Source organism: Protobothrops mucrosquamatus, unplaced genomic scaffold (assembly GCF_001527695.2).
Source record: "Protobothrops mucrosquamatus isolate PMUCROS unplaced genomic scaffold, P.Mucros_1.0 scaffold2411, whole genome shotgun sequence".
NCBI classification, from domain to species: domain Eukaryota; kingdom Metazoa; phylum Chordata; class Lepidosauria; order Squamata; family Viperidae; genus Protobothrops; species Protobothrops mucrosquamatus.
Genome location: NW_015388483.1, coordinates 290,114 through 313,425, shown reverse-complemented (window position 1 = coordinate 313,425; position 23,312 = coordinate 290,114). Strand labels below are relative to the sequence as shown.

The following is a 23,312-nucleotide window of genomic DNA, read 5'->3' as shown; positions in this document are numbered from 1 at the left end:
AAGCCAGTGGATTGGAGGTGTGAATGGCTAATAGCACTTCAGCTATTGAGAGAGGTTGAAGATCTTCCTGATTTTTTTTAAAGAAGTGCTACAGTAAAAACTGAAACAAGAAGGCAATCAAAGGAGCAAGATCTGTGGCTGGATGAGAATAACAACCAGAAGGAAGACATACAGAAGAAACAGAAACTCAGAAAACAGTCTTTAGAATTTCAGAGAGGAAATATGCTCTGATTTTTCCTCTCAGAGGAAGAAAAGGGTATAGAATGATAGATCCCTGAACTACAGGAAAAAAGTAGTAATTGGTGACTTGACACAATGAAGAATGGAAAGAATTGTGTGCCAGTCAAATACACTGGCTACTGTCAGTGAGGATTAGAGAAGTGATCAAGCAACTTCCAAGTTTTTTCAAGTCTACTGACAGTTATTCTTACTCGCTATTTTATGTGACTCTAAATGATATTGCAAAGAGTAATTATAATGATAATTTTAGCCATTGTCTATCCATTGCAGGATGAAGGCCTCTTCCACATGTTTCCGACCTATACGGTCCTGAGCTTTCTTTTGCCAATTGGACCCACAATACTTGTTCATGTCGTCGATCCATCTTATTTTAGGTCTCTTTCGTGGATGTTTTTTTATCAAGTGGGATCCATTCTATGACTGCCTTGGGCCACCTGCCATCAGTTCTTGTTGCTATGTAACCAGTCCATTTTTATTTATTTATTTGGAAAATTTATATTGTCGCCTACTCACGACGACTCAAGGCGGCTTACAGGAAATAAAAACACAATATAAAAGAATTTTAAAAAAATAAATAAATAACTGCCCCCCATTTTAATTATTTTACTCTCTTGATATCATTATGTATGTAAGAGTGGGTTCTCTGACAGAGATCTGAGGGGCTATTCTTGATTTAATTTTTTTTGTCCTACCTTTGATTTCAGTCAGTTTCAAGGCAGTGCATGTACTAATTGTTCCCACCTCCCATTTTCCCTGCAGTAACAACCCTACGAGATGGGTTGGCTGAGAAAAAATGTCTGACCCAAAGTCATGTAAATAACCAGCTACAAACTTCTCTGTTATCGGTGAAGAGAACTACTGGGAAAATAGTAAATCTGTAAGTTAGACTGGGAAGTTAAAACAATTTTAGAAGAGAGCAGAAGCAAACCCTATTCATATTTCTGTCAAGGGATCGAAAGGACATGTCCATCTACATTTGAACTCTGCTCACTTTATTATTATTATTATACTTTTCCAGTCTTCCTCATTTTTATGGCTCTCACATCTTTCTTTGCAGTTTTTTTTTGTTCTGAATATATTTGTATTAATTAGGAGTCAAAGCACATTTAGCAGATGGGAAATAGTTTGAGCCAAGACTGAGTAATGCTTTTAAAAGCGAGAGTGTTTTGAAATGTACTCATTTCCATTTATGGGCTGGCAGGCAGGTGGGGGAGGGGATGGCTACTTGGTTTGTGTAATATTTCTGGTTTTTCTTCCTGAGTAATGGCCTTCCAATTCTTATTTGTGTTGACTGCCCTCTCAGGAAATAGAATCCGAGGCTATCAAAAGTCAATAGTTTTACCTCTTATTAGTCATGTTTTGATCCTTTGGACTGGATCCCTTCCATGTACCAAAACACACTTGTGGATGAAAGTGGCTTTCTGCAAGAGGCTTCTGCTAAGTGGGTCCAAGGGACAGCACATTTTGTCAGTTCCCCCACATATCACTAAGTATGTCATTCTGGAAAGTTCACCGAATTTATGAGACAGATTTTTAAAGGGGATGGATAAAAAAAAATGCCCCTCCCTTGTGGTGTGGAAGCAGAAACCTTTAAATGCAACCCTATAGTTCAGTTGTATAGCAGTCTTTACAATCTTCTGAATTAGTGTATTTATGTATCCAAATGTTTGGGGTTTTTTTACATGTCACACATGATATGTATCTCTAGGAACGGATGGTGTGTTTATCTTATTCCACTCTCGACCTGTCAGTTGTTGTCGCCTTTATCCACTTTAAGTCTTTCTGATAATTGTACATAAGAAAATCATTGACGAGTATATCCTTCTGTTGTCAAGTTTTCTCTTGATTTCATTTTACAAATTCTAGTGCTTCCTGATAAGTTAACCGTTTATGTTTACTCATAGTTTCTTGCATATAAAATACTTGTGTTTTCAGACAGATAATACATTTCGTACTAAAAGAATGGCCCACCTGACAAGAGCTTTGAAATTTATATTAAGTTTAATTTTATCTTATCATAGATATCCATGCCATGCTATCCCAATCTCAGCTCCTGTCCTTCTAACTTCAACAACCTTTACATTCTTGATTTATGACCAGAATTGAGCCCAACACTTCTATTGCTAAGCAAGGCAAGTTGTTAAGTGAGTTTTGCCCCCATTTTATGACCCTTTTTGCCACAGTTGTTAAGTGAACCAATCATTAATTGAATCTGGCTTCCCCCATTGACTACTTGTTGGAATCCAGCTGGAAGGTTACAAATGGTGATCGCATAACCTCGGGATATTGCAGCCGTCATAAATACAGTAAATGCCAGTTGCCAAGTGCCCATATTTTGATCACGTGGCCATGAGGATGCTGCAACAGTTAAAAGTATGAAAACTGGTCATAAGTCACTTTTTTCAGTGCCACTGTAACTTCACTAAATGCTTGTAAGTCGACTATCTGTAATTTCTTAACAACGCCTACTATTTCACTCAAGCTAACAGGAAGTAGTAAAATATACGTACGGTAATTTCAAATCTGGCGGACCCAATCCTCCTCTTTCCTTTGTATCTTGTAATACATTTTATTTAACCTGATTTTTTCCCCCTGCCATATAAATTTAGTTATATCCTTTTGCCATTGTTTAAATGGTATATCAGTTGTCAAAAGAGACGTTGTCTGAAACAAAAATAACATTTTAGGTTAAAACATTCATCTTAATCGCAAAAATTCTCCCCACCAGTGACAATTATACCTTATCCCATCTTTATATATCTTTTTAAACTTCACTCCATGTCTTAAGATAGTTATTTTGAAATAACATACAATTCACATTTGTCATATTAATACCCAAACATTTTACTTTCTCCTCAGTCTTAAAAACAGATATAATTGGGAGTCAATAGCAACTTTCAAGTAGCTTTGAAATACTGTCTGGACAGCTTCTGCACTTTTTCTTTCCCTGCCCTTCCTCCTCTCTGCAGTTCCTTCAGTGTCTGGGGGAAAAAAATTATTCAGAAGACCAGTCATCCTGCCTAACTATAGTTAGAAAGACAGTCACTCAAAAATCAGGCAGAAAGTTCTTGATCGTGACCCGTGCATATGTTGGTGAGTTTGTGTGAAATGTCTTGCACAACTACTGAATTCTACATAATACGGCTCCTTAGCCAATTTTTATATATTTAATCTGATTTTTTTTCCTCCTTAATTATCATTTTGGAAAGATAGGGGTAGGCAACCTCGGCTCTTTTATGACTCATGGACTTCAATTCCCAGAATTCCTGAGTCAGCTATGCTGACTCAGGAATTCTGGGAGCTGAAGTCCATGAGTCATAAAAGAGCCGAAGTCCATGAGTCATAAAAGAGCCGAGGTTGCCTATCCCTGCGTGACTAGACAGAAAAATGCACTCGGATGAACTAATTCTACTTTTCTCCCAGTTACATTAACAGAATCTTGCAAGTCTAAAAGTATATCTGCCTCCCCATCCTCTTGAGAGCTCAAGAAACCAGGGAATTTCTCTTCTGAGTCTCTTGCCCTGCCTGTATTTCTACATTGCCTTTTATCTGGCAGTTCCCTCGGCTACACTCTCTTTCCCCAAGGTCGTTCCCACCTAACTCTGAGAAGGTTTCAAAGTGTATTTTCCAAGCTGAAGGATAGGTTTAGAGATGGTAAGGTATTTTCCAAATTGGTTGCAGTTGATTTTCATCTGCCTGCTGCCCATGCTAGATGTTCAAATGCTGTTTCCTTATATAAACAGGATTTTTCTCCAACACTTAATTGGTGGCATGTGATCTTGTTTCTTCATCTCTCTATTCTCTTTATTCGGTAATTACTGAATAAACAATGACTGCTGTTGCAGTAAATTCAGGATCACTAGATTTCACAGATGGCACCTACCTCCTGCTGTCTTCTTATCTACAGAATTAATCATCGACTTTTCTGGCTCATTCAGTTCTTCTCATTTGCAGTGGTTATAAAAACATTAGGTTCTTCCTTATTGGTAGTGTACTAATTCTTAATAATCATGATATTGATTTTTCTGGCACCCCACTATTTGCTTTGGATGGAAGAAAAAAATTATCTAGAGCAGACATGTCAAACATAAGGCCCGGGGGCCGGATGCAGCCCGCGACGTGGTTTCATGTGGCTTGCGAAGCCATCCTGGAAAGAGCGAGGGAATGGCCCCCGCTGCCTTGGTCCTGGCCCAAACCGCCCGGGAGCCATTGTACAATTTTGTGGTGGCCATCTATGCTGAAACACATTCAATCTTAGCTCCACAAGGCCATCTGGAAACAGCAAGGGATTGGATCGGCCCCTGCCGCATTGGCCCTGCCCCCTGGGCGTGCACTGGGGAGGTGTCACCCTTTGTGAGGAATGAAGAAATTCACCATCGCCTGGAAGTGGCCAGCAAATGGCCCTCGCCTACTTCACATATACGGTTTGATGGGCTCCTGGGGAGGGGTTTCAGTAGGCAGTGGGGTGCTGTCCTCACAGCGTCAAGAGGCTGAGCCAGGCGGCGTGAATCCAAAAAGAAGCGCGACACTGCTCAGCCCCTAGCCTGCCCGATTTCGGCAGGCAGCGGAGCACTCTCCTCACAGCGCCAAGAGCTGAGCCGGGTGGCGCAAATTCAAAAAGAAGCGTGCTGCTGCTCAGCCTCCAGCCTGCCCGATTTCACATATCCGGCTTGATGGGCTCCCGGGGAGGGGTTTCAGTAGGCAGTGGGGTGCTCTTCTCACAGCGCCGAGAGGCTGAGCCAGGTGGCCCAAATTGAAAAAGAAGTGCACCACCGCTCAGCCCCCAGCCTGCCCGATTTCAGCAGGCAGCAAGGTGCGAAGCTGGTGAGCTTCGCACTGCCCGGTTCAACCTCTCAGCGCTGTGAGGAGAGCGCCCCACTGCCTGCCGAAACCGGGCAGGCTGGGGGCTGGGTGGCATCGTGCTTCTTTTCGGATTCGCGCTGCCTGGCTCAGCCTCTCGGCACTGAGGAGAAATCAGGCAGGCTGGGGGCTGGACGGCATTGCGCAGGTAACATCGACTCTCACATTGCTCATGGCATCCCCTCCCCCAAAGCCCACCAAGCCAGATATGTGAAGTAGACGAGGGCCATGTGCTGGACACTTCCAGGCGATGGTGCAATTCTTCATTCCTCATGAAGGGTGACACCTCCCCAGCTGCGTTTCTTGCCTGTTTTTCTCCCTCCCTCATCTCAAATATTTTTCCACCACTCTGTTCTTAGGAAGGAAGGAAGGAAGGAAAGAGAGGGAGGGTCTGAGGGATGTCCTGCCTTAGTCCTGCCCTGCTGCCCTGCTGCCCTTTCACCATCCCCTTGCCCCCTCCTCCTGACCTATCCTGGGGGTCTCCTATCCTATTGCTAAGGAAGCTTTGGATACAAAGCCAGGTGGGTATGACTTTGCCCTCATACCCATCATGAGCAACTTGGCTAAGGAGAGCAAGCACAGCAGTAGCAGCAGCAGCCTTTATCTTATCTGGGCAACCCCTTGGGGTAATGGGGCTGGGCTTGGTGTTGCGGGTGCTTGAGGGCCGGGCTGGGCGTTTGACCTCTGCTGCCCAGGGCTCTGGGAAGCCCGCGGCACCATCCAGCCCCCCTCGCATGGCCTGAGAGGAACAGTGAGACTCTTCCAGTGGACCATGCCTTGGCGCTTGCCCTGGTCCCACCCCCTTCTGCCAGAGACCCTCAGAGCTGTCCTACTCCTGCCCAGGCCCCCACAGGACCCTTGACGTGAACGATGTAGAGTTGGCCATGCCCACCCAGTAGGCCACACCCACTCCAGCCACAGCTACCCAGTAGGCCGTACCCACCCTGGCCATACCTACCCAGCCCCCTGAGGACAAACGCAATGCTGATGCGACCCTCAATGAAATTGAGTTTGACACCCCTGATCTAGAGAAACAATTTATGTTGCTAGAAAATTGTTGCTTGCATTAAAACTGGAGTATTAGCACACCCTTTTATTGTCTCTTATAGTCTGCTTTCTAAAGTTTTGGGCACCACAATGTAAAAAAGATGTTGAGACTCTAGAAAGAGTACAGAGAAGAGCAACAAAGATGAAGGCAGGACAAGAAGAAATGGATGGACACTAATCAAGGAGAGAAGCAAGCTAAAACTAAGGAGAAATTTCATGACAGAACAATTAATCAGTGGAACAACTTGCCTCCAGAAGTTGTGAATGCTCCAACACTGGAGGTTTTTAAGAAGAGATTGGATGGTTTCCTGCCTAAGCAGGGGGTTGGACTAGAAGACCTCCAAGGTCCTTTCCTCATTGTTTACTTTAATTTTTTCACGGTTTGCTTTTATTCTATTTTGTTATATGTATATCCTGCCATTTTCTTCAGAAAGCCAAGCAGTATACATCGTAATCCTTCCATTTTCCATCAAAACATTTTGAGGTAGCATTAAAAAGTAATAGTTATCTGGAATTTTAGTCTTCGTTATTAGCCTTTTAATAAAGGTGACATTAACATTTTAGTATGGCATCCATGCCTCCTTTTGAAGTTCAGGAAACAACCATATTTTTGTTTTAGTCAAAGCCATTTCTTTTATCTGCAGAAACCAACCCATTCATAAACTAAACAGTAGAGAGTATTCTGAAAGTTCTTGAATACTCTTACAAGTTTTAAGGAAATTATAAACCCGATTGCCAAAGGGAGTAATGTAATTCTAAATTTGCCACTCGTGGAATGTTATATAGAATCAGTGTTTTCTATAGTTCAGTTTTCACTTATAATCAAGTCTTTTATTGCTTGATTGCATGTTTTCTGAGATATTTGTTTTTGTGTCCTATAAAAATACTCAACCTTCCTTAATAAACATTTTTTTTGCTTTGCCTGAATTTTTGTGATTGGTATCTTGGGGTAAGCAAAAAAGCCACATTTGCAAAGGTAAAAGTGTTTTTTCTCTCCCAAATTTAGGGAATAGGTGCAAATTCAGTATGTCTGAATTTATGGCAAAAGTAAACTTAATCAAAACTAATTATTGTCACTTTATTTTTTTCCCTAATTTTTGATTCCTCCTTTAAAAAAATAAAATTACTATTCAAACTATATGATGTCATATTCTGGGGCTTGGAATTAATTAGAGCTTGCATTTCTAATTCTATTAAAACACTTTCTTAAATAGAAATTTCTTTTTCATGTGTGGGTGACATCCCCTGATACCTCTAGATTCAATATACTACCAGGTTTTAAAATACATTGGGAATGTTTCCCTAAACAATCCTTAGAATTGGAAAACATTAACTTGTATGGAATATTTTCTAGAAAGCATCCTTAATTTTTAATGGAATTCCGAGCAGTTAGAAAAAAGACAGTGCAGACCCTTTGCTCTGTATACAAGAGGATTGTGATTTACTGTTATAGAACATGGATTGAAAATTCTGTTATCTTAAACCTGAGCTGCTATATCTGTGCTGCAGAAATCCAGATGTACACTAGATGGCAGTAAAATGTTTGTTAGTTTTATCTTTTTACTGACTCTAATGGTCATATGAATTTCTACAGCACAGATATGGAAACCTACACTGTACTACAGGGCTCCCCAACCCCTGGGCTGTGGCCCACTACCGGGCCATGGCCTATTTGTAGCTGGGCTGCGCGAGTGGGGGGGCTGGTGCACACATACGTGCACGCAACTTGACTTGCCCGAGCAGCGGGCCGGTGCACATGCACTTGTGTACACTGTTCACTTTGTGCAAGTTGAGCTGTGCCTGCCACTCAGATGCTTGCATGGCCTGGCTCCCCCCCCCCCAGGCTGCCAAGCCTTAAAGGTTGGAGGCTGCTGTTGTACTATACTGGGAAACAGAGTGTTGTTATATAGTGAGTGAGGAGAGGTCTCCACTTTGCCATAGTTATCTTGTAACTCTTAAGGGTAAAAGAGCAAAATTTTATAGTTATTCAGAGAGTTTAAAGTAATTTTACGGGTTAAATTCCTTACAAAATGACAATTAATTTAGAATCATATTTTACCTGTTTCAGTTTTGTACATTTTTATATAATAACTAGCTGTACCCAGCCACGTGTTGCTGTGGCTCAGTCTAGTAAAAGCGTGTGTTGCTTTTACGTCCAACAGATGGCGCTGTTTTTCAAAAAAAGCATGTTTTTACCTGTCACAGGTGTGACATCTATATAATATAGGTATATAAAAACACGCGCGTATTCGAATGCAACGTTGTGTCAAAATTTCAAAGCAATCGGTGAAGAACTTTCGGAGATTTAAGATTTTGAATAAACAAACATTTACATTTTTATTTATATAGATGTGAAGTTTATGTAGTAGATGTTAAATTTATTTAATCCCTACGTAGCAGAAGAAAGATGATATGACCTTTTCCCTTGCCTAAATAATGTGACTTTCTTCATTTGTAAACATCTGAATAGTCTAGTGTTTGTATAGCTTTGTGTAGCTTTTACGTCAATTCTTCTAAATAAAGAGGACTTTATGGTATTCAGTGTCTGAAGTTTATGTGTCATGCTTTCTTGGTTAGCCTAAATATTTGCAACTTCTTGACTTTGTATTACATAAGCCAGTTTCTTTGGGTATTAACGTTTATTCTTGAGAACTGGCTCTGCTGTTATCCTTTTTAACGTGTGACTTGTTTGCAACTCCGGTGCATTAATTGCTTGTTAAGACTCTTGAGTCTGTTCATTCTTCCTTCCATCCAAAACTTCTGATTTCTAACTTTTATTGTTTCTCACCTAATAGAAATATGATTATTAACCGTCTCTGCATAGGTTTTTTTTTCTATTGAGAATGTTTAATCTGTCTTCTCATGTGAGAAGCGGCTGGACACAAGTGAAGCCAATCTTACTGACACTTTTGCAGGAGATCCAACAGGATTGGCTTCACTTTAACCTTTACCCTTCATCTTTCATCCTTAGTGGGGACAGCCAAGGTGTTCAAAAATTTCTCCTGTGATACACACTTATTATTTTGTCTTTCGTTTTAAAGTGCTTTATTACTTATTTTAAGCTTGAGTTATTCTGGTAATATACATGTAACTCTTTATCCCCCACTCTTTCTGTAGATCATACTTTTTATATAAAATGTCTGTGTTCAGTTCTTGTCATCTCCAAGTAGAACTGGAAAAGTCTCTTGCTTGTATTACCATAGGAGCAGCTGTCAACTAGCACAATATAGATAATTTTGAATCAACAGCATTACACAGTTGCTGAATTCCAGTGTAATGCAAGCTCACCAACATAAGAAAAATCTGTCTAGTTTTATTTACCTGGGTAAAATCTTGGGTGACCTCAATTCAGTCATGTTGACTTTTTTTATATCGTACAGGTCAGCGACTCCCAACCTTTTCTAAACCCCGCACCCCTAGAACGCTTCTGATATATTCTCGCATCCCTTAAAAAAGTTTGAAATAATGGCAGTGAATTATGCATGTACATCATGATTTTGAAAACCCAAGTTTTCGTACCCCCTGGATTATCGAGCACCCCCAGCTGCGAACCCCTGGTACAGGTAGTCCTCGACTTACAACAGTTCATTTACAAAGTTACAACAGAACTGTAAAAAGTGACTTATGACTGTTTTTCTCACAACTGTTGCAGCATTTCCATGGTCATATGATTAAAATTTGGATGTTTGGCAACTGATTCATATTTATGACAGTTGCATTGTCCCACAGTCATGTGATTACCTTTTGTGACAAGCAAAGTCAATGGGGACACTAGGTTCACTTAACAACCATCTTACTAACTTAACAACTGCAATGATTCACTTAACAACCGCGGCAAGACAGGTTGTAAAATGGGGCAAAATTCACTTAAGAAATGTGCTGCTTAGCAACAGGAATTTTGAGCTCAATTGTGGCCATAAGTCAGGGACTACCTGTATTACACATACTGATTTCTACTGTTTGATTTATTTAAAAAATGTAATGATGCTATTAAAATGATACAGATAAAAAAATTATCGTTCTTAATATGAAAGTGCAAGTTTCAAGTTCAATTTTTTTTCTGTGATTAGTGAAAAGTCTGTTCACAGCCTTCACAATTAAGTAGGATTTTAAGCAAATTACAGTTATACCTGTAGGATAAAATACAATCTCACCTGTGAAATAAAGCTAAAACTTGAAGTAGAGAATGTGCACTTAAAAACCTAAGAAGAGCTCTGCTCATGTTAATGATCTAGTCCACCATTTTCTTTGCCAGTCAAATCCCAAATGCACAACTGAACAAAAGTGTTATTGCACCTCCTCCTTTGTGTTCTCGAGAGATAAGTAATTGAAGGTAATGTAATGAAAGTAATATGTAGCCATCCTGACCTATAGATAATAATAGCTTTATATAGCCTTTCATCCTTTATTGGTATTTTTTAAATATCAACTCTTTCTCCTGTTGTCTCCTTGAAAATGATGATTTGCTTACAAAAGAAAAGTCTAAGAGAAGTTACCTTCCATAAAATTGTTCTAATGTTTACTGAATAAAATAATATACAGAAGAAAGGAAAGTGGCAGCACTGATTTCGTAACTATAAAATAACACTAAATGTATTTATCTAGTCAGCATATATAGCCATCCTCATGGCGAACAACTTAGCCCAGTGTAAAGTTTAAATAACAATAAAACTATAAAATGAACAGTCATGTAACAAAATAAATTACCCTGGAAACAATCCAAACAATATGAACCCCTGGGACTTAATGCCTGGAAGGACTCTTAAGTTTTTCAAAGCCATGCAGAGGTCAGGCAGGGTCAGGGATATCTGGCTCTCGGAAGGAATATTAATGCATAGAGTAGGCACAGTGATCAAATAGGCACTCTCTTAGGTGCCATAAGATGACATTGCTTAAGAAACGGGATGCAGAGCATGCATTCTTGTTGGATCTTAATGGATGGATAATCAGTCCTGCAAAAATGAAGGCCTTTAATTTGATAACCAGCACCTTGAATTGCACTTAGAAGCCCACTGACAACCATTTGAGCTTGCAAACTAGCAGTGTTTACATGGCTGTTCCGAGATGTGAGATAACTACTGCATTTTGGATCAGTTGGAGCTTCTGAGGTATCTTCAAGTGCAGTCTTTTGTAGAGCACATTGCAGTAATCCACACAAAAGAAGACCCAGGTATGAGTGACCATGAATGGTACCTGCTGATCTAGAAATGGGAACAACTGGCACACAATATCCGAGCCATGGTTGAAATCTTCTACTCAGGCAGGAATCGTGAATCTAGGAACACCCTCAGATCTTGCATTAGATTTTTCTCAGTGTGTGCAATACTATTCAGAATTGGGGATCTAGGAAGCTTCAAAATTCACAGCTACCTAGTCTTGCTAGAGTTGAGCCTGATTCTGTTCTTCCATATCCAGATTCCCTCAGTCTCTAGACATCAAGTCATAATTCTGATGGCATCATTTGGACAGCCAAATGTATAATTAGGTATCATCAGTGTATTTAAGATCAGATGGAACCACCTCTTCATTCAAGGATGAATTTGCTTATGGACCTTGTCTATACCTCACTTTCCAAGGTATCTCAACCAATTAGTAGAGACATGGATCTAATAAGCAGGTAGTTGTACACACTTTACAAGAATCTTGTCCACTTTCTCAACACCCATAGGTTTGAAGTCTTTCCAGAGAATGATGTCAGACAATGCCTCAGTCAACTCAGCGGGGCCTGCACAGTGGGAGTCCAAATATATGGACTAAAGTTATCCTTAGGAGTTCAATATTAATTTTTGAAGAACATTTTACTTGTAAGAAGATTAGATTCACCATGATTTCAGTTGCACCAGAGTTGTAGTGATGCAGTAGTTAGAATGCAGTATTGCAGGCTATCTCTGCTGTCTGCCAGGAATTCGATCCTGACTGGCTCAAGGTTGACTCAGCCTTCCATCCTTCCGAGGATGGCCCAGATTGTTGGACGCAATATGCTGACTCTGTAAACCGCTTAGAGAGGACTGTAAAGCACTGTGAAGCGGTATATAAGTCTTAAGTGCTATTGCTATTGCAAATTGTGTCACAATTATCTGGCCAATTCCTAATCTGCCTTTGGTCTGAAAAGGCTTCTCTCTGTTCTGTGTATTTCAAAGTACTTTACTCGTTGTGCATTCCTAGTAGAATGGGAGTCTCTAATATTTGTGACTTCCCCATAAATACTTGTTCTGCGAATTCACTGCAATACTAGTGCTGAGAATTAATTGCTTGGGACAAAATGGCAAGATATTTTAAGTCTTGTTGCCTAATCCCTTGGTTGCAAATTAAAGTGCAGTGAAATAAAAAACAAGCCCTTTACAAGTCCTGCTTCTTAGAATTGTCTGAATCTTAAGTATTACTTAGGGAATTTTCTAATACAGAATAACAAATATGGGTTCAGAAAAGTTAATAAGTATTTTTAACTGAAGTGGAACATCATAAAAAGCATTTTAAAACTTGAAATTTGACAAGGCAGAAAAAAACAATTTGCTGTAGCTGTATAGTTATTTTTGTAGTGGTTAGATAATTTTTGTGATTAGGTAGGATCTGATCCTGGTGATTTATATATGAACAAATGTTTCTTCTCCCTTTTGCATTGGTTCCTGATGATAATCTGTAATTCTTCCAAAGATGTTCTAGTGATCTCTTTGATCCTATTCATCCACCTTATTGGTCGTCTTCCACTTTTTCTACTTCCTTCCACTTTTTATTGGCAGGCGAGGTTTTTTTCAACCCCATTATAGTAAATAAGATTGAACTATCTTCATTCCATTGTTTGTAAATAGATATTTCTGAGTTGGATAATTAATGAAGTGGGGCCAATTAGAGTAATTTTATACAGTTTAATAATATAGATAGTTCTCAGTTAACAACAGTAATTTGGATCAGGATTTCTGTTGTTAAGTGACACGGTCATAAAACAATGTGACATGAACATTGCTGCTTTGCCATGGCAATTCCAGCACTTCCAATTTCTTTCTTTAAGCAAATCTAGAACAAAGAAACAAGACATCACATAGTCGCCCTCAACCTCCTGCTGGCTTCTCTATTGATGTGGCTTGTCAGAGGCCAGCAGTGAAAGTTGTAAATGGCAATCACATGGCTGCAGGACACTGCAGTGTTGTAATTGTGAGGCAGTAGCTAAGCGCCTGGATCATATCATGTGACCATGGTGGGGGAGCTACAACAGTCTGGACTTTGGAGACTGCTCATTAGTGCCATTTGTTCAGCACCGTCATGAGTTTGAATAATCACTGAACAAGTGGTTGTTAATTGAGGATCACCTGTAATGATAAAGGGAACTGATTTATAAGAGGACTCCAACCGATGTGTTATATATTATAGGGCAAGCATTTGGAAAATGCCTGAGATGAATGAATAAAAGATGTGAAAAATATTTGTTTCAAAAGCTGGAGTGGTCCAAACAGCTGTTTTGAACTTGAAATGGGATGTGTCAAGCTCTATAGGTTTTGCACAATAACAAGTTGTGTATAATGTACTCAATACCATTGCTCAGTGATCTTGTTGGCATTGTCATTTTAATTGATGTTAAAGACCTCTTGGTTCCAAAAAAGTAAAAATAGTCATTTCTGTTTTTTGTGGAACAGTATTTTGAAGTATTGTTTTAATGATAAATCTCTGTTCTCCTAGGAGGATCCAAATAATATCAACACATTAAAAAAGAAAGATCAACACAGTAATGGGGATGAAAAGTCACAAAACATGGAGACCCTGCCTCCAGGTACTGCAGTAGTCGATTGTTACTTTTAAAATATCACACAGAAGTAAATATAACTAATCTAACAGAAAAGTTAAAAAATGTATTTTGACTGAAGTAGACAATGACTTTAAGTATTCCGTTTTATGTATTCATAAAACTTTTAAGGATAAAATGTAAGAACTTTTTGAAGGTATAGTTAACCTCAGCTTAAAACTGACTGTATTCAGTGGGGCATATTTTTGAGTAGACATTATAGGACTGTACTGTTAAAAAGAGAACTGTTAACCTGCTGAAAAGATTTTAAACCAACCCATCCTGAATCATTGTGCAACAAAAATTAGAGTTCTGGAAACCTTACTGTCTTCATATTGAAAACCTCTGATCGTCCTGATTGATAATAAAAAAAAAGATCTGAAATGGGAATGTTTCTGAAGAGTCAAAGGTACCAAAACATCAAATGGACTATGTTTCCTTTCATCTTTTAAAGTAAACAAATCATAACAGTGAAAAACCTCACACACTAGCTTACTGTGGAATAGAATTTTAATCACTGTTGGGACCAATCTGTGAAAGATAAAATGTATCACTAGTTAAGTGGCTCTGGGGCAGTTTTGGAATAGTTTTGATAAGCTATACCAACATAACGTTTTTATACACACACATTGTAAAATGTGCACAATATAAATAAATGAAAACCACAAGTAGTATGGTGCATTAGACTTGGTTTAGACTCTAAATTTGGGACGATATGATTCTGCTAGTCTTCTGTAAAGCTTGGGTGAGCCAGCCAACTTAATCACCCAAATAAAGAGTTTAATATGTAAGGAAAAACATAAAATTAAATCAAAAAGTGGGCATGGATTATTAAAGCATGTGTGATAAAACAGGATCAAGAACAAAAAAAATCACATAAGTATGGATTGAATATAAAAGTGAATGACCAATACTGAGGAATAAGTTGAAATTATTTTATCATATACAGAGAAAAATATGAATGGAATCGCAAAACAAATATATGGAATGAATGGGAAGACAGTTATATTTTAATGTTTCAAGTCTTTCTCTTGATGCCAGTTCAACCCACAGCTCCTCTTATTTCCTACCAGCAATTTTTCCTATGGGAATCTAAACTAACACTCCTTATCAGCAAAGATAGTTCAAGTCAACACAAAGTATTTGTTTGGGCTTCTGTGTGGAAGACTTGATATTTGTCCAGCCAGCAGGAAGACATGGTTGAATGCAGGCTTGTCACAGCCTTTCTAATAATCTGGGAATCAAATATCCATTTTCTTAAAGAGTTACAGTACCATGAGATTGAGTGGAAAGATCTTTGCAGGTATTTGTAAGATTATTCAAGGGTTTTTAGTGGGGATATAAATAGCTTATATAAAGTAAAATTTAGTGGATGGCCCAATAAGGAAGTATTCTGCAAATCCAAAAAGCAAAAATGATCCTCACATACGTGTCATATTGCCTTCAGAAGCTGTTCTATGTTGTGTGTTTTAAATGCTAGTATTGAAATAATTTTAATATTTCAAACAATATTGTAGAGCATGGAACCTATTTGCATTGCTAGTAGGTAAATTGAAGACAGATTGATTTACACGTAGCTGCTAAAACATTTCCTACCCCAGCAAGAGTAGATAAAATGAAGTCATGGTATACTCAGTAATACATTCGATGAAGAGTGCAGTTATGACCCTGTACACTTTTCACACGCAAACGTGCTAAAAGATAGAACCATACACCAGCTGTTCAATTTCTGTTTTCTTTCAAAGCAAATAGCAGACCACAGTGGAGATGCCATCCAGAATTTAAAAAGTGACAGCAATGTTACAAGTCGTAGGAGGTACAGTCAAGTTTGAGTGGGTTTGGAAGAGAGATATCATCTATTACTAGTCCTTGAGAACTTTGCTATATTTGTCTATATACTGAAAAGTGTTTTACCAAAGCCAGAATTTATCTTAGGTCTTCTGTTAATATCAGTTTTTCTTCTTCTTAGGAAAAGTTAGGTGGCAAGACTTTGACCAAGATACTTATGTTGGAGTCACTATGGTCAAAGCTGGTCAAGACCCATATGCTCGCAATAAGTTTAATCAAGTGGAGAGTGATAAGCTACGAATGGACAGAAATGTTCAGGATACAAGACATGATCAGTAAGTACCACATATCTTTAGAAATAGTTTTCTTGTAACAAATAGTGCCTAAGTTGAAAAAGTACCCAAACTAGAAAATGAATATTAAGCAAATTGCTCAGCTATAGCTCTCAAGAGTTCAGTGGTGGGTAGCTCAGATTGTTTGATCCTATTTATATTTCTGTCATAACATTCTCAGTAATTCATAGCACTGAATGACGATTCTAAAAGAATACAAAGGAATTCAAGAATAAATTATACAGTCTGTACAAGACCTGCTTGATTTGGAATATGTTAGAAAGGCAATGTCCTTGGTAGGTACTGTGTCAGCATTGGCATCTCAATTATTTTCCTGCTTGGCATTATTATGGTTTCTAAATCTTGCCTAACTGGGATGCTGTTATGTGCACAACTGAAGATTTAATTCCACTCTTACTAGTTTTAATGTCAATGTTAATCTGTTTTTAATCTTTTTGGATGTTTTGTTTTACTTAACACCTTATAAACATCTATTAGAAACAGAGTTGGCTTATTAATATTTATTCAAATAAATGTGCAGGATAACTGTCTCGCACATAAGGCAAAATCAAGATATGTATTCTTTATTTCTTGGCTCCTTTTTACCTCTTACCGTCTGTGATTCTGGAAAGCTCTCCAAACATGTCTTTTTTCCACTGGCCTGGAGAACCCCTGGCAATAGGGAGTCTGCACATTAGTTTCATCATGTGGAATATTCTGATGCATTCCCTCTTGTGATCTGGTTTTTTTAAATTTATGTTTAATTGTTTTGATTTGATAAAGAAATAAGCGTTTTGCTGAAATTTAAAAAGTACTGGTAACAGGAAAAAAAATGTGGCATCCTTCAATTCTAATTTTTGTCTGCAGTGTTCAGACTAGAATTAGAATTGATCAGATGCAAGCATAGATGCAAAGTTACATGCTTGTTATGCAGTTAACAAAAGCATTGGAAAATTGCTTTTTATTTCTTATATTAAGCAATGGTCCAGTGGCATGGGAAATATTTACCTGCTTTAACTAATTCTGGAATTTTGGGAATGAACAAAAGATCATGTGATTCCATGTGCCCAAATGATCCCAAAGACTGCTTAATATTTGGTTTGAAGACTACAGCATAAACGTTACAAATTTGTCACTGAGATGAACTGGTCCTGTTGTCTATGAAATGGAGTTTTGTTCATGAGCGCCCTCCAATTGCACAAGTAGAGCTTTGCGCACGAGCACAAGCGCCTTCTGCTCAAGCGCCCTCCGTTCGCATAAGTGGAGCTTCCCGCGTGAGTGCAAGCGCCCAATGCTTGTGCAAGTGGAGGTTTGCTTGTGCATGCGCTTGCCCATTGCTCACATGGCTTGGTTTCAAACAGACCATGGCCTGTTAGTGGGCCACAGCTTAGCCCACCTTAGATTGCTAAACTAGTTCATTTTAATTAGCTTTATGTGGATCATTTATATTTTTAATGGTAGAATTTGGTTGAACTACACGTTTTTCAATGTTATATCTTGTAAGTTGTCCATCTCTTAAGAAAACAGGATAGCAAATTCCTAATACTCTATTTGTTTTAGACCCCATATAGGCTGAACGCTTTGTGAAACCTTGAATATGTATGTCTTGCCGCCATACAGGGCCTCCTCCCCCAGGATTGATAAAACTTAGCGTAGCATGGATTGTAAATGAAAAGAACATGGTGCAGAATATTTCAGCAGTAATTCAATTTGATAGTTTATTCTCAATAAGCAATTGTGGAAGAAAGCATTCTTAGAAACGTTTGCATTTATTAAGCTCTGAGGCATTGCAGAAAATGAGACTTTCCCCTTCAGGCATTCTAAGAGCACATTTAAATTTAAAAATATATCAAATAACTACATATGAATGTGATTTTATATTTTTGGAAAGAACAATAAGTGTTCCATTTTATAAACTGAAATATTTGTACCAAACTAATGTCTCATAAGGATCAGAAGCATAGGGATACATGACTGATAAATACATGATAACTCTCCCATGAATAAATGTCTATGGAGATTCTCAATCATCCAGGTCATGGTTGTCCCAAAAGTGTTTTTCAAAAGAAAAACTGGATTTTCTTGTGTTTTTTTTCCTTGAAAATGTTTCACTTCTCATCCAAGAAGCTTCTTCAGTTTTGGCTGAATGGTGGGGGATGGAAGAATTTATAATCCTTAGCAGTCATTTGGTCGTTAAATGAGTGCTAACTGAAGAAACATTTTCAAGGAAAAAACCAAGAAAGCCCAGTTGCCTTTTGAAAAGCACTTTTGGGACAACCGTGAATATGGCTCACACTTGTGAAGTTGTAGATCAGGGGTAGTCAACCTTGGCTCTTTTATGACTCGTGGACTTCAACTCCCAGAATTCCTGAGCCAGCTAAGCTGGCTCAGGAATTCTGGGAATTGAAGTCCACGAGTCATAAAAGAGCCAAGGTTGACTACCCCTGTTGTAGATCATCTTAGTGACAAGCTTGTAACATTTCCTACAGTCTTCAAACTAAATATTCAGTAGTCTTCTGGGCTCATTTGGACACATGGAACCACAGCCTAGAGCAGTTTTTCTCAACCTTGGAAGTTTTTTAAGATACTGTCTGTGGAATCAACTCCCAGAATTCCCCAGCCAGCATGGGAGAGTTGAAGCCCACCTATCTTGAAGCTGCCAAAGTTGAGAAACCCTGGCCTAGAGAATGGCAGTTGTTCTTTCCTTCAATCTTTCTGCTCTTGCTCCTTTCCTAAAAGATCTAATGCAGATGTCTGAAGGTCAGCTTTTAATGAGAATCTCCATGTCAGTGGCACTATGGGGCAGAGGTTTAACATTTGATACTTTTTTGTCTTTTCTTTTAAGGTGTCAGCGAAAACAATGGCGGGTAGACTTACCAGCTACTAGTGTAATCATCACTTTTCACAATGAGGCCCGATCAGCTCTCCTTCGAACTGTTGTCAGGTATTTCTGCAACACTTTCTTAAACCACGAAGGGTTACCACAGAGTGATAATTCTTTTTTTTTTTTCCTCAGCGTATTGAACTAGATGATTATTCTCATCTGATTTTTTTCTTTTTAGTGTTCTCAAAAAAAGCCCACCACATCTTATTAAGGAAATTATATTAGTAGATGACTACAGCAATGATCGTAAGTATTTTCACAAGGCTGTTATTTAGTGCAGTACGTGAGATATTATGTTGTTCTGACAAAGGACTATGGGACTTGTAATCCATGCTGTCTGAAAAGCACTGCTGGAGTTCTCTGAGTTGACTGGGCATATATTTGTCTAGGGTCCTACATTGCTTTTAGTTTCCAAAGCATTTACTTTCTGGCATCTTTAATGCCATAATCTGCCTTAAGTAGCTGCCTCTTCTATTTTTTTTTTTTTTAAAAATGAAATTGTCATCATTCAGACTCGCAAAATAGGCTTATAGTGGAAAACTGGAGGAAATCAGATGAGCTTTAGCTCTGAAATTTGGGGACTTTTCAAGGAGGGAAGATTTCTTTGTGACAGTTTCTTGACACAAGATAAAGAATTAACTGGTTTTCTTTTCTTTTTTCTAGCTGAGGATGGTGCTCTATTAGGTAAAATTGAGAAAGTGAAGATACTTCGAAATGATCGCCGGGAAGGTGAGCGTCCTGTTAGGATTGGAAACAACATGAAGATTGAAGCTTTGGTTAAAAGAGCAATTTTCTCTTTCTGCCCACCCTGAATGTAGAAGAAATAGATTGCACAATGGAAGCAGGGCATTTCGTCCGATAGCTGTTTTAAATTATGTTTTCCAGCTCACATTTTTTTCTTAATCAACATCTCCCTGGAAGCCTTACTTAAATCAATAGCTTCAGAAGTGGAGATCTGATTTATTTATTTTTCTAATTACTTTCTTGTACTGTTCTAAGTTAAAGTGCCTGAAGATTGTTCCTGTTGAACTCTTTCTAGGCACTTTATGTGGGAAAGCCTCTGATTGGTTTACCAGTCTTTCTATCGGATTGTTAGGTAGATTAATATCAGAGGGTAAGCAAAATGCAATCAAGCCAAGTATGTGTCCTTGATTTTCAGGTTTGATGCGCTCTCGTGTTCGAGGGGCAGATGCAGCACAAGCAAAAGTACTTACATTCTTGGATAGTCACTGTGAATGCAACGAGCACTGGCTGGAGCCTCTCCTGGAGAGAGTAGCTGAGGTTAGTTGCAAGGAACATTCTTAATTGTCCCTAAGAAAGGGGCCTCTGGATCCTCTTTTGCATTGTAAAGTTCAGGGGGTCCGCCACTTAAAACTCATTCGTTTAGTGAGCATTCAAAGTTACAACGGCACTGACTTATGACCGGTTTTCACGTTTAACAGCCATTGCAGCATCCCCATGGTCACATGATCAAAATTCATACCCTTTTACAACTGATTCATACTTGTGACGGTTGCAGTGTCCAGGGGTCAGGTGATCACCTTTTGTAACTTTCTGACATGCAACGTCAGTGGGGAAGACAGATTTACTTAACAACCGTGCTACTAGCTTAACAGCTGCAGCGATTCGCTTAACAAAAGTGTGGCAGGAAAGGTCTTAAAACGGGGCAGAATTCACTCAATAACTGTCTTGCTTAGAAACAAAAAACTTTGGGTTCAGTTCTGCTTGTAAGTTGAGAACTATCTGTAGTAGTCTCCATTTAATTTTAAGCAGTACTTTCGGAGGGTTTTTAAAAATCAGTTTATTGACTGAATTCTAAATTGAAGAAATGGTACTGAAGCATAATAATAATAATAATAATAATAATAATAATAATAATAATAATAATAATAATAATAATAATAATAATAATAATAATAATAATAATAATAATAATAAATAAAGACTTGGCAATAGCTAAGCGCAAAAAGTTGAAAAAGACAGAGGGACAAATTCTGGCTGCACAAGACCAAGCCTTAAGAACAAATGTATAGAAAACCAGAATCGAGAAGACAGCAACAGACGCTGAGGAAACCAGATCTAACCAGTCAGGCAGATACTGTGGGGCAGACACTACAGGAGCCAGGCAAATAACCGGGCCTTATGCTACGTGGGGCTTTTTCAAACCTATCCCTGTATGATTTAGAATGTTTAATTTCCTCAAGAATTGAACTGAGTTAGCAAAATACTGTACTTAATTGCAACAAACAGTAGGTTCTTAGAGCAGGAGGGTGGATTTTTTTTCTTTTTTGGAGGGGTGTGTGTGTTTCAATGCTAGCCACTATATATGTGGATAGCACTGAATTTAAAAGCTAGCCTTCTAAAGAAGACCGTGTTTTTGCAACATGCAAAACAACACAAGAGCCTATTGTTCATTAACCTTTGTTTTGAAACATATTTTAGGACAAGACCCGGGTTGTATCTCCCATAATTGATGTAATTAATATGGACAATTTCCAGTATGTGGGGGCCTCGGCTGATTTAAAAGGCGGTATGTATTTTATTGGAATATGAAGCCTTTCCAGGGTCTCTAAATGTGTCACAGTAATCCAGATACTAACTTGAGAAACGTATATCTTTCTATCCCTGTGTAAATAAGTGGAGTAAAATGTCAGAGCATGCTTCCAGCCTTTGGAGCAATGATCTTGTTCATGCTTTTAGTCACTGCGCAGGAGAGTAAAGCCTTTCCTGCTAAAAGGCCCAGATGCAAGGGATGGAAACCATTTCTGCCTAAGGCAGGCATGTCAAACTCGTGATGTGTGATGTCGCGTGATGTATCACGACTTTCCCCCCATTGTCGGCAATGGGGTGGGCGCGGTTTTGGCATGATGCATCCGGCCAGCTGGCCGGCAGTTTGACATGCCTGGCCTAAGGTCTTGAAGAGGTGCTGTAGAAAATACATACAAATATCCTGACACTCTACAGAGCAGCTTTCTGTGTTTTTTTAGTTCCATGGGCTCAAGAGGTGGGAACTGCCAGTTTTGAACCTGTGAGGTTTGTGTCTCAGCTTTGTCAATGAGACTTGGGAAATCGAAATAAAATATCTGTTTTCTTTTCCTTACTTTCTAAAACATTTCTATATATACCCCAAAAAGGGTTCAGCAGGTGATGAAAATGGTAAAAATATTTCCTCTCCTAAGTGGGATGTATGAATTCAGTATCTGGGAGCAGATTTACATTCAGGACCTGCAAGTCTGGTCCATAAAGGAGAAATACAACTGTATCTAGATTAGGATGGAATTGAATTCTAGGATAAGCTCAGCAAGTGACTATCAGCTATTTATTCTTGGACTAGAATTCTTCAGCTCAGGTAGCAACAGCACCAAGCTGACTTCAAGAAAAGCTAATCAGGGATCAGGTCTAATTAGCACCTGGAATGGGGGAAACTACCAGGGTTATTCTAGGGCAGGGGTCTTCAAACTAGACCCTTTTATGACTTATGGACTTCAACTCCCAGAATTCCTCAGCCAGGCACGCTGGCTGAGGAATTCTGGGAGTTGAAGTCCACAAGTCGTAAAAAGGGCCAAGTTTGAAGACCCCTGTTCTAGGGCTATTGGCTAAACCAGTGATTCTCAACTTTAGACACTTGAAGATGTGTGGACTTCAATTCCCAGAATTCCCCAACCTCCATGGGTGGCTGGAGGATTCTGGGAGTTGAAGTCCACACAACGTCAAGCGGTCAAGGTTGAGAAACACTCGGCTAAACTGAGAAGTTCAAAGAACATCAGAGAAGATAGTTAATATCAAATCACATCCACCTCACTGCTGAGAAAGGTACGTCATTATGCCTTTGAAGTCACCAAGAGTCAAGCTTATCTAGCAGAATGTTAATTGCTTCATTCAAATAGATGAAAAAGAGAAAATAGATTGGGAATTCCAGCACATTGTTTATTAATTTCAAGCCTCTTGATCATGGGTACTCAAAACATATTGAGCTTGAACATTTTGAAATGGTTACTTTAAATCTGAAGTGGGTTGCTTGATCTATTCTACAATTGTTTTGATCTTTAAATATCCCTATTTGAACTCTGAAGCTGACTGTTCTGAATTTGATTCAGAGCTATTCTGAATTCAAATCACTTCTGGAATTGTTGGAACATCCTGTTTTGAAATCAAAACCACTGTTTCAAATTCAGAATATTTTGTACCCTCCATTTGAAGCTGTCATCAACTCCTGCAGGATAATATGCTCAGAGGCATCTACAGAAAGCCAAGTTTGCATCACAAGGATGATATATGTGGTGATTCAAGATCTCATTCAAGAGGGGGGCGCGGACCTGGCAGGTATCACCGAGACCTGGCTGGGCACGGAGGGGGGAGTCCCCCTCGTAGACATGTGCCTGCC

General features: G+C 39.0%; 1 protein-coding gene across 1 annotated transcript in view; it reads left to right on the top strand.

Annotated features, from left to right (window-relative positions):
- GALNT2 (polypeptide N-acetylgalactosaminyltransferase 2) overlaps window positions 1-23,312 on the top strand; it is a 74,128-nt gene that overhangs the window by 33,368 nt on the left and 17,448 nt on the right. The window contains exons 2-8 of the mRNA XM_015824911.1: window positions 13,822-13,912; window positions 15,894-16,047; window positions 18,890-18,988; window positions 19,107-19,174; window positions 19,592-19,657; window positions 20,088-20,209; window positions 21,371-21,458. Coding sequence (XP_015680397.1) covers window positions 13,822-13,912; window positions 15,894-16,047; window positions 18,890-18,988; window positions 19,107-19,174; window positions 19,592-19,657; window positions 20,088-20,209; window positions 21,371-21,458 — 688 coding nt within the window. The remainder of the gene's footprint in view (window positions 1-13,821; window positions 13,913-15,893; window positions 16,048-18,889; window positions 18,989-19,106; window positions 19,175-19,591; window positions 19,658-20,087; window positions 20,210-21,370; window positions 21,459-23,312) is intronic.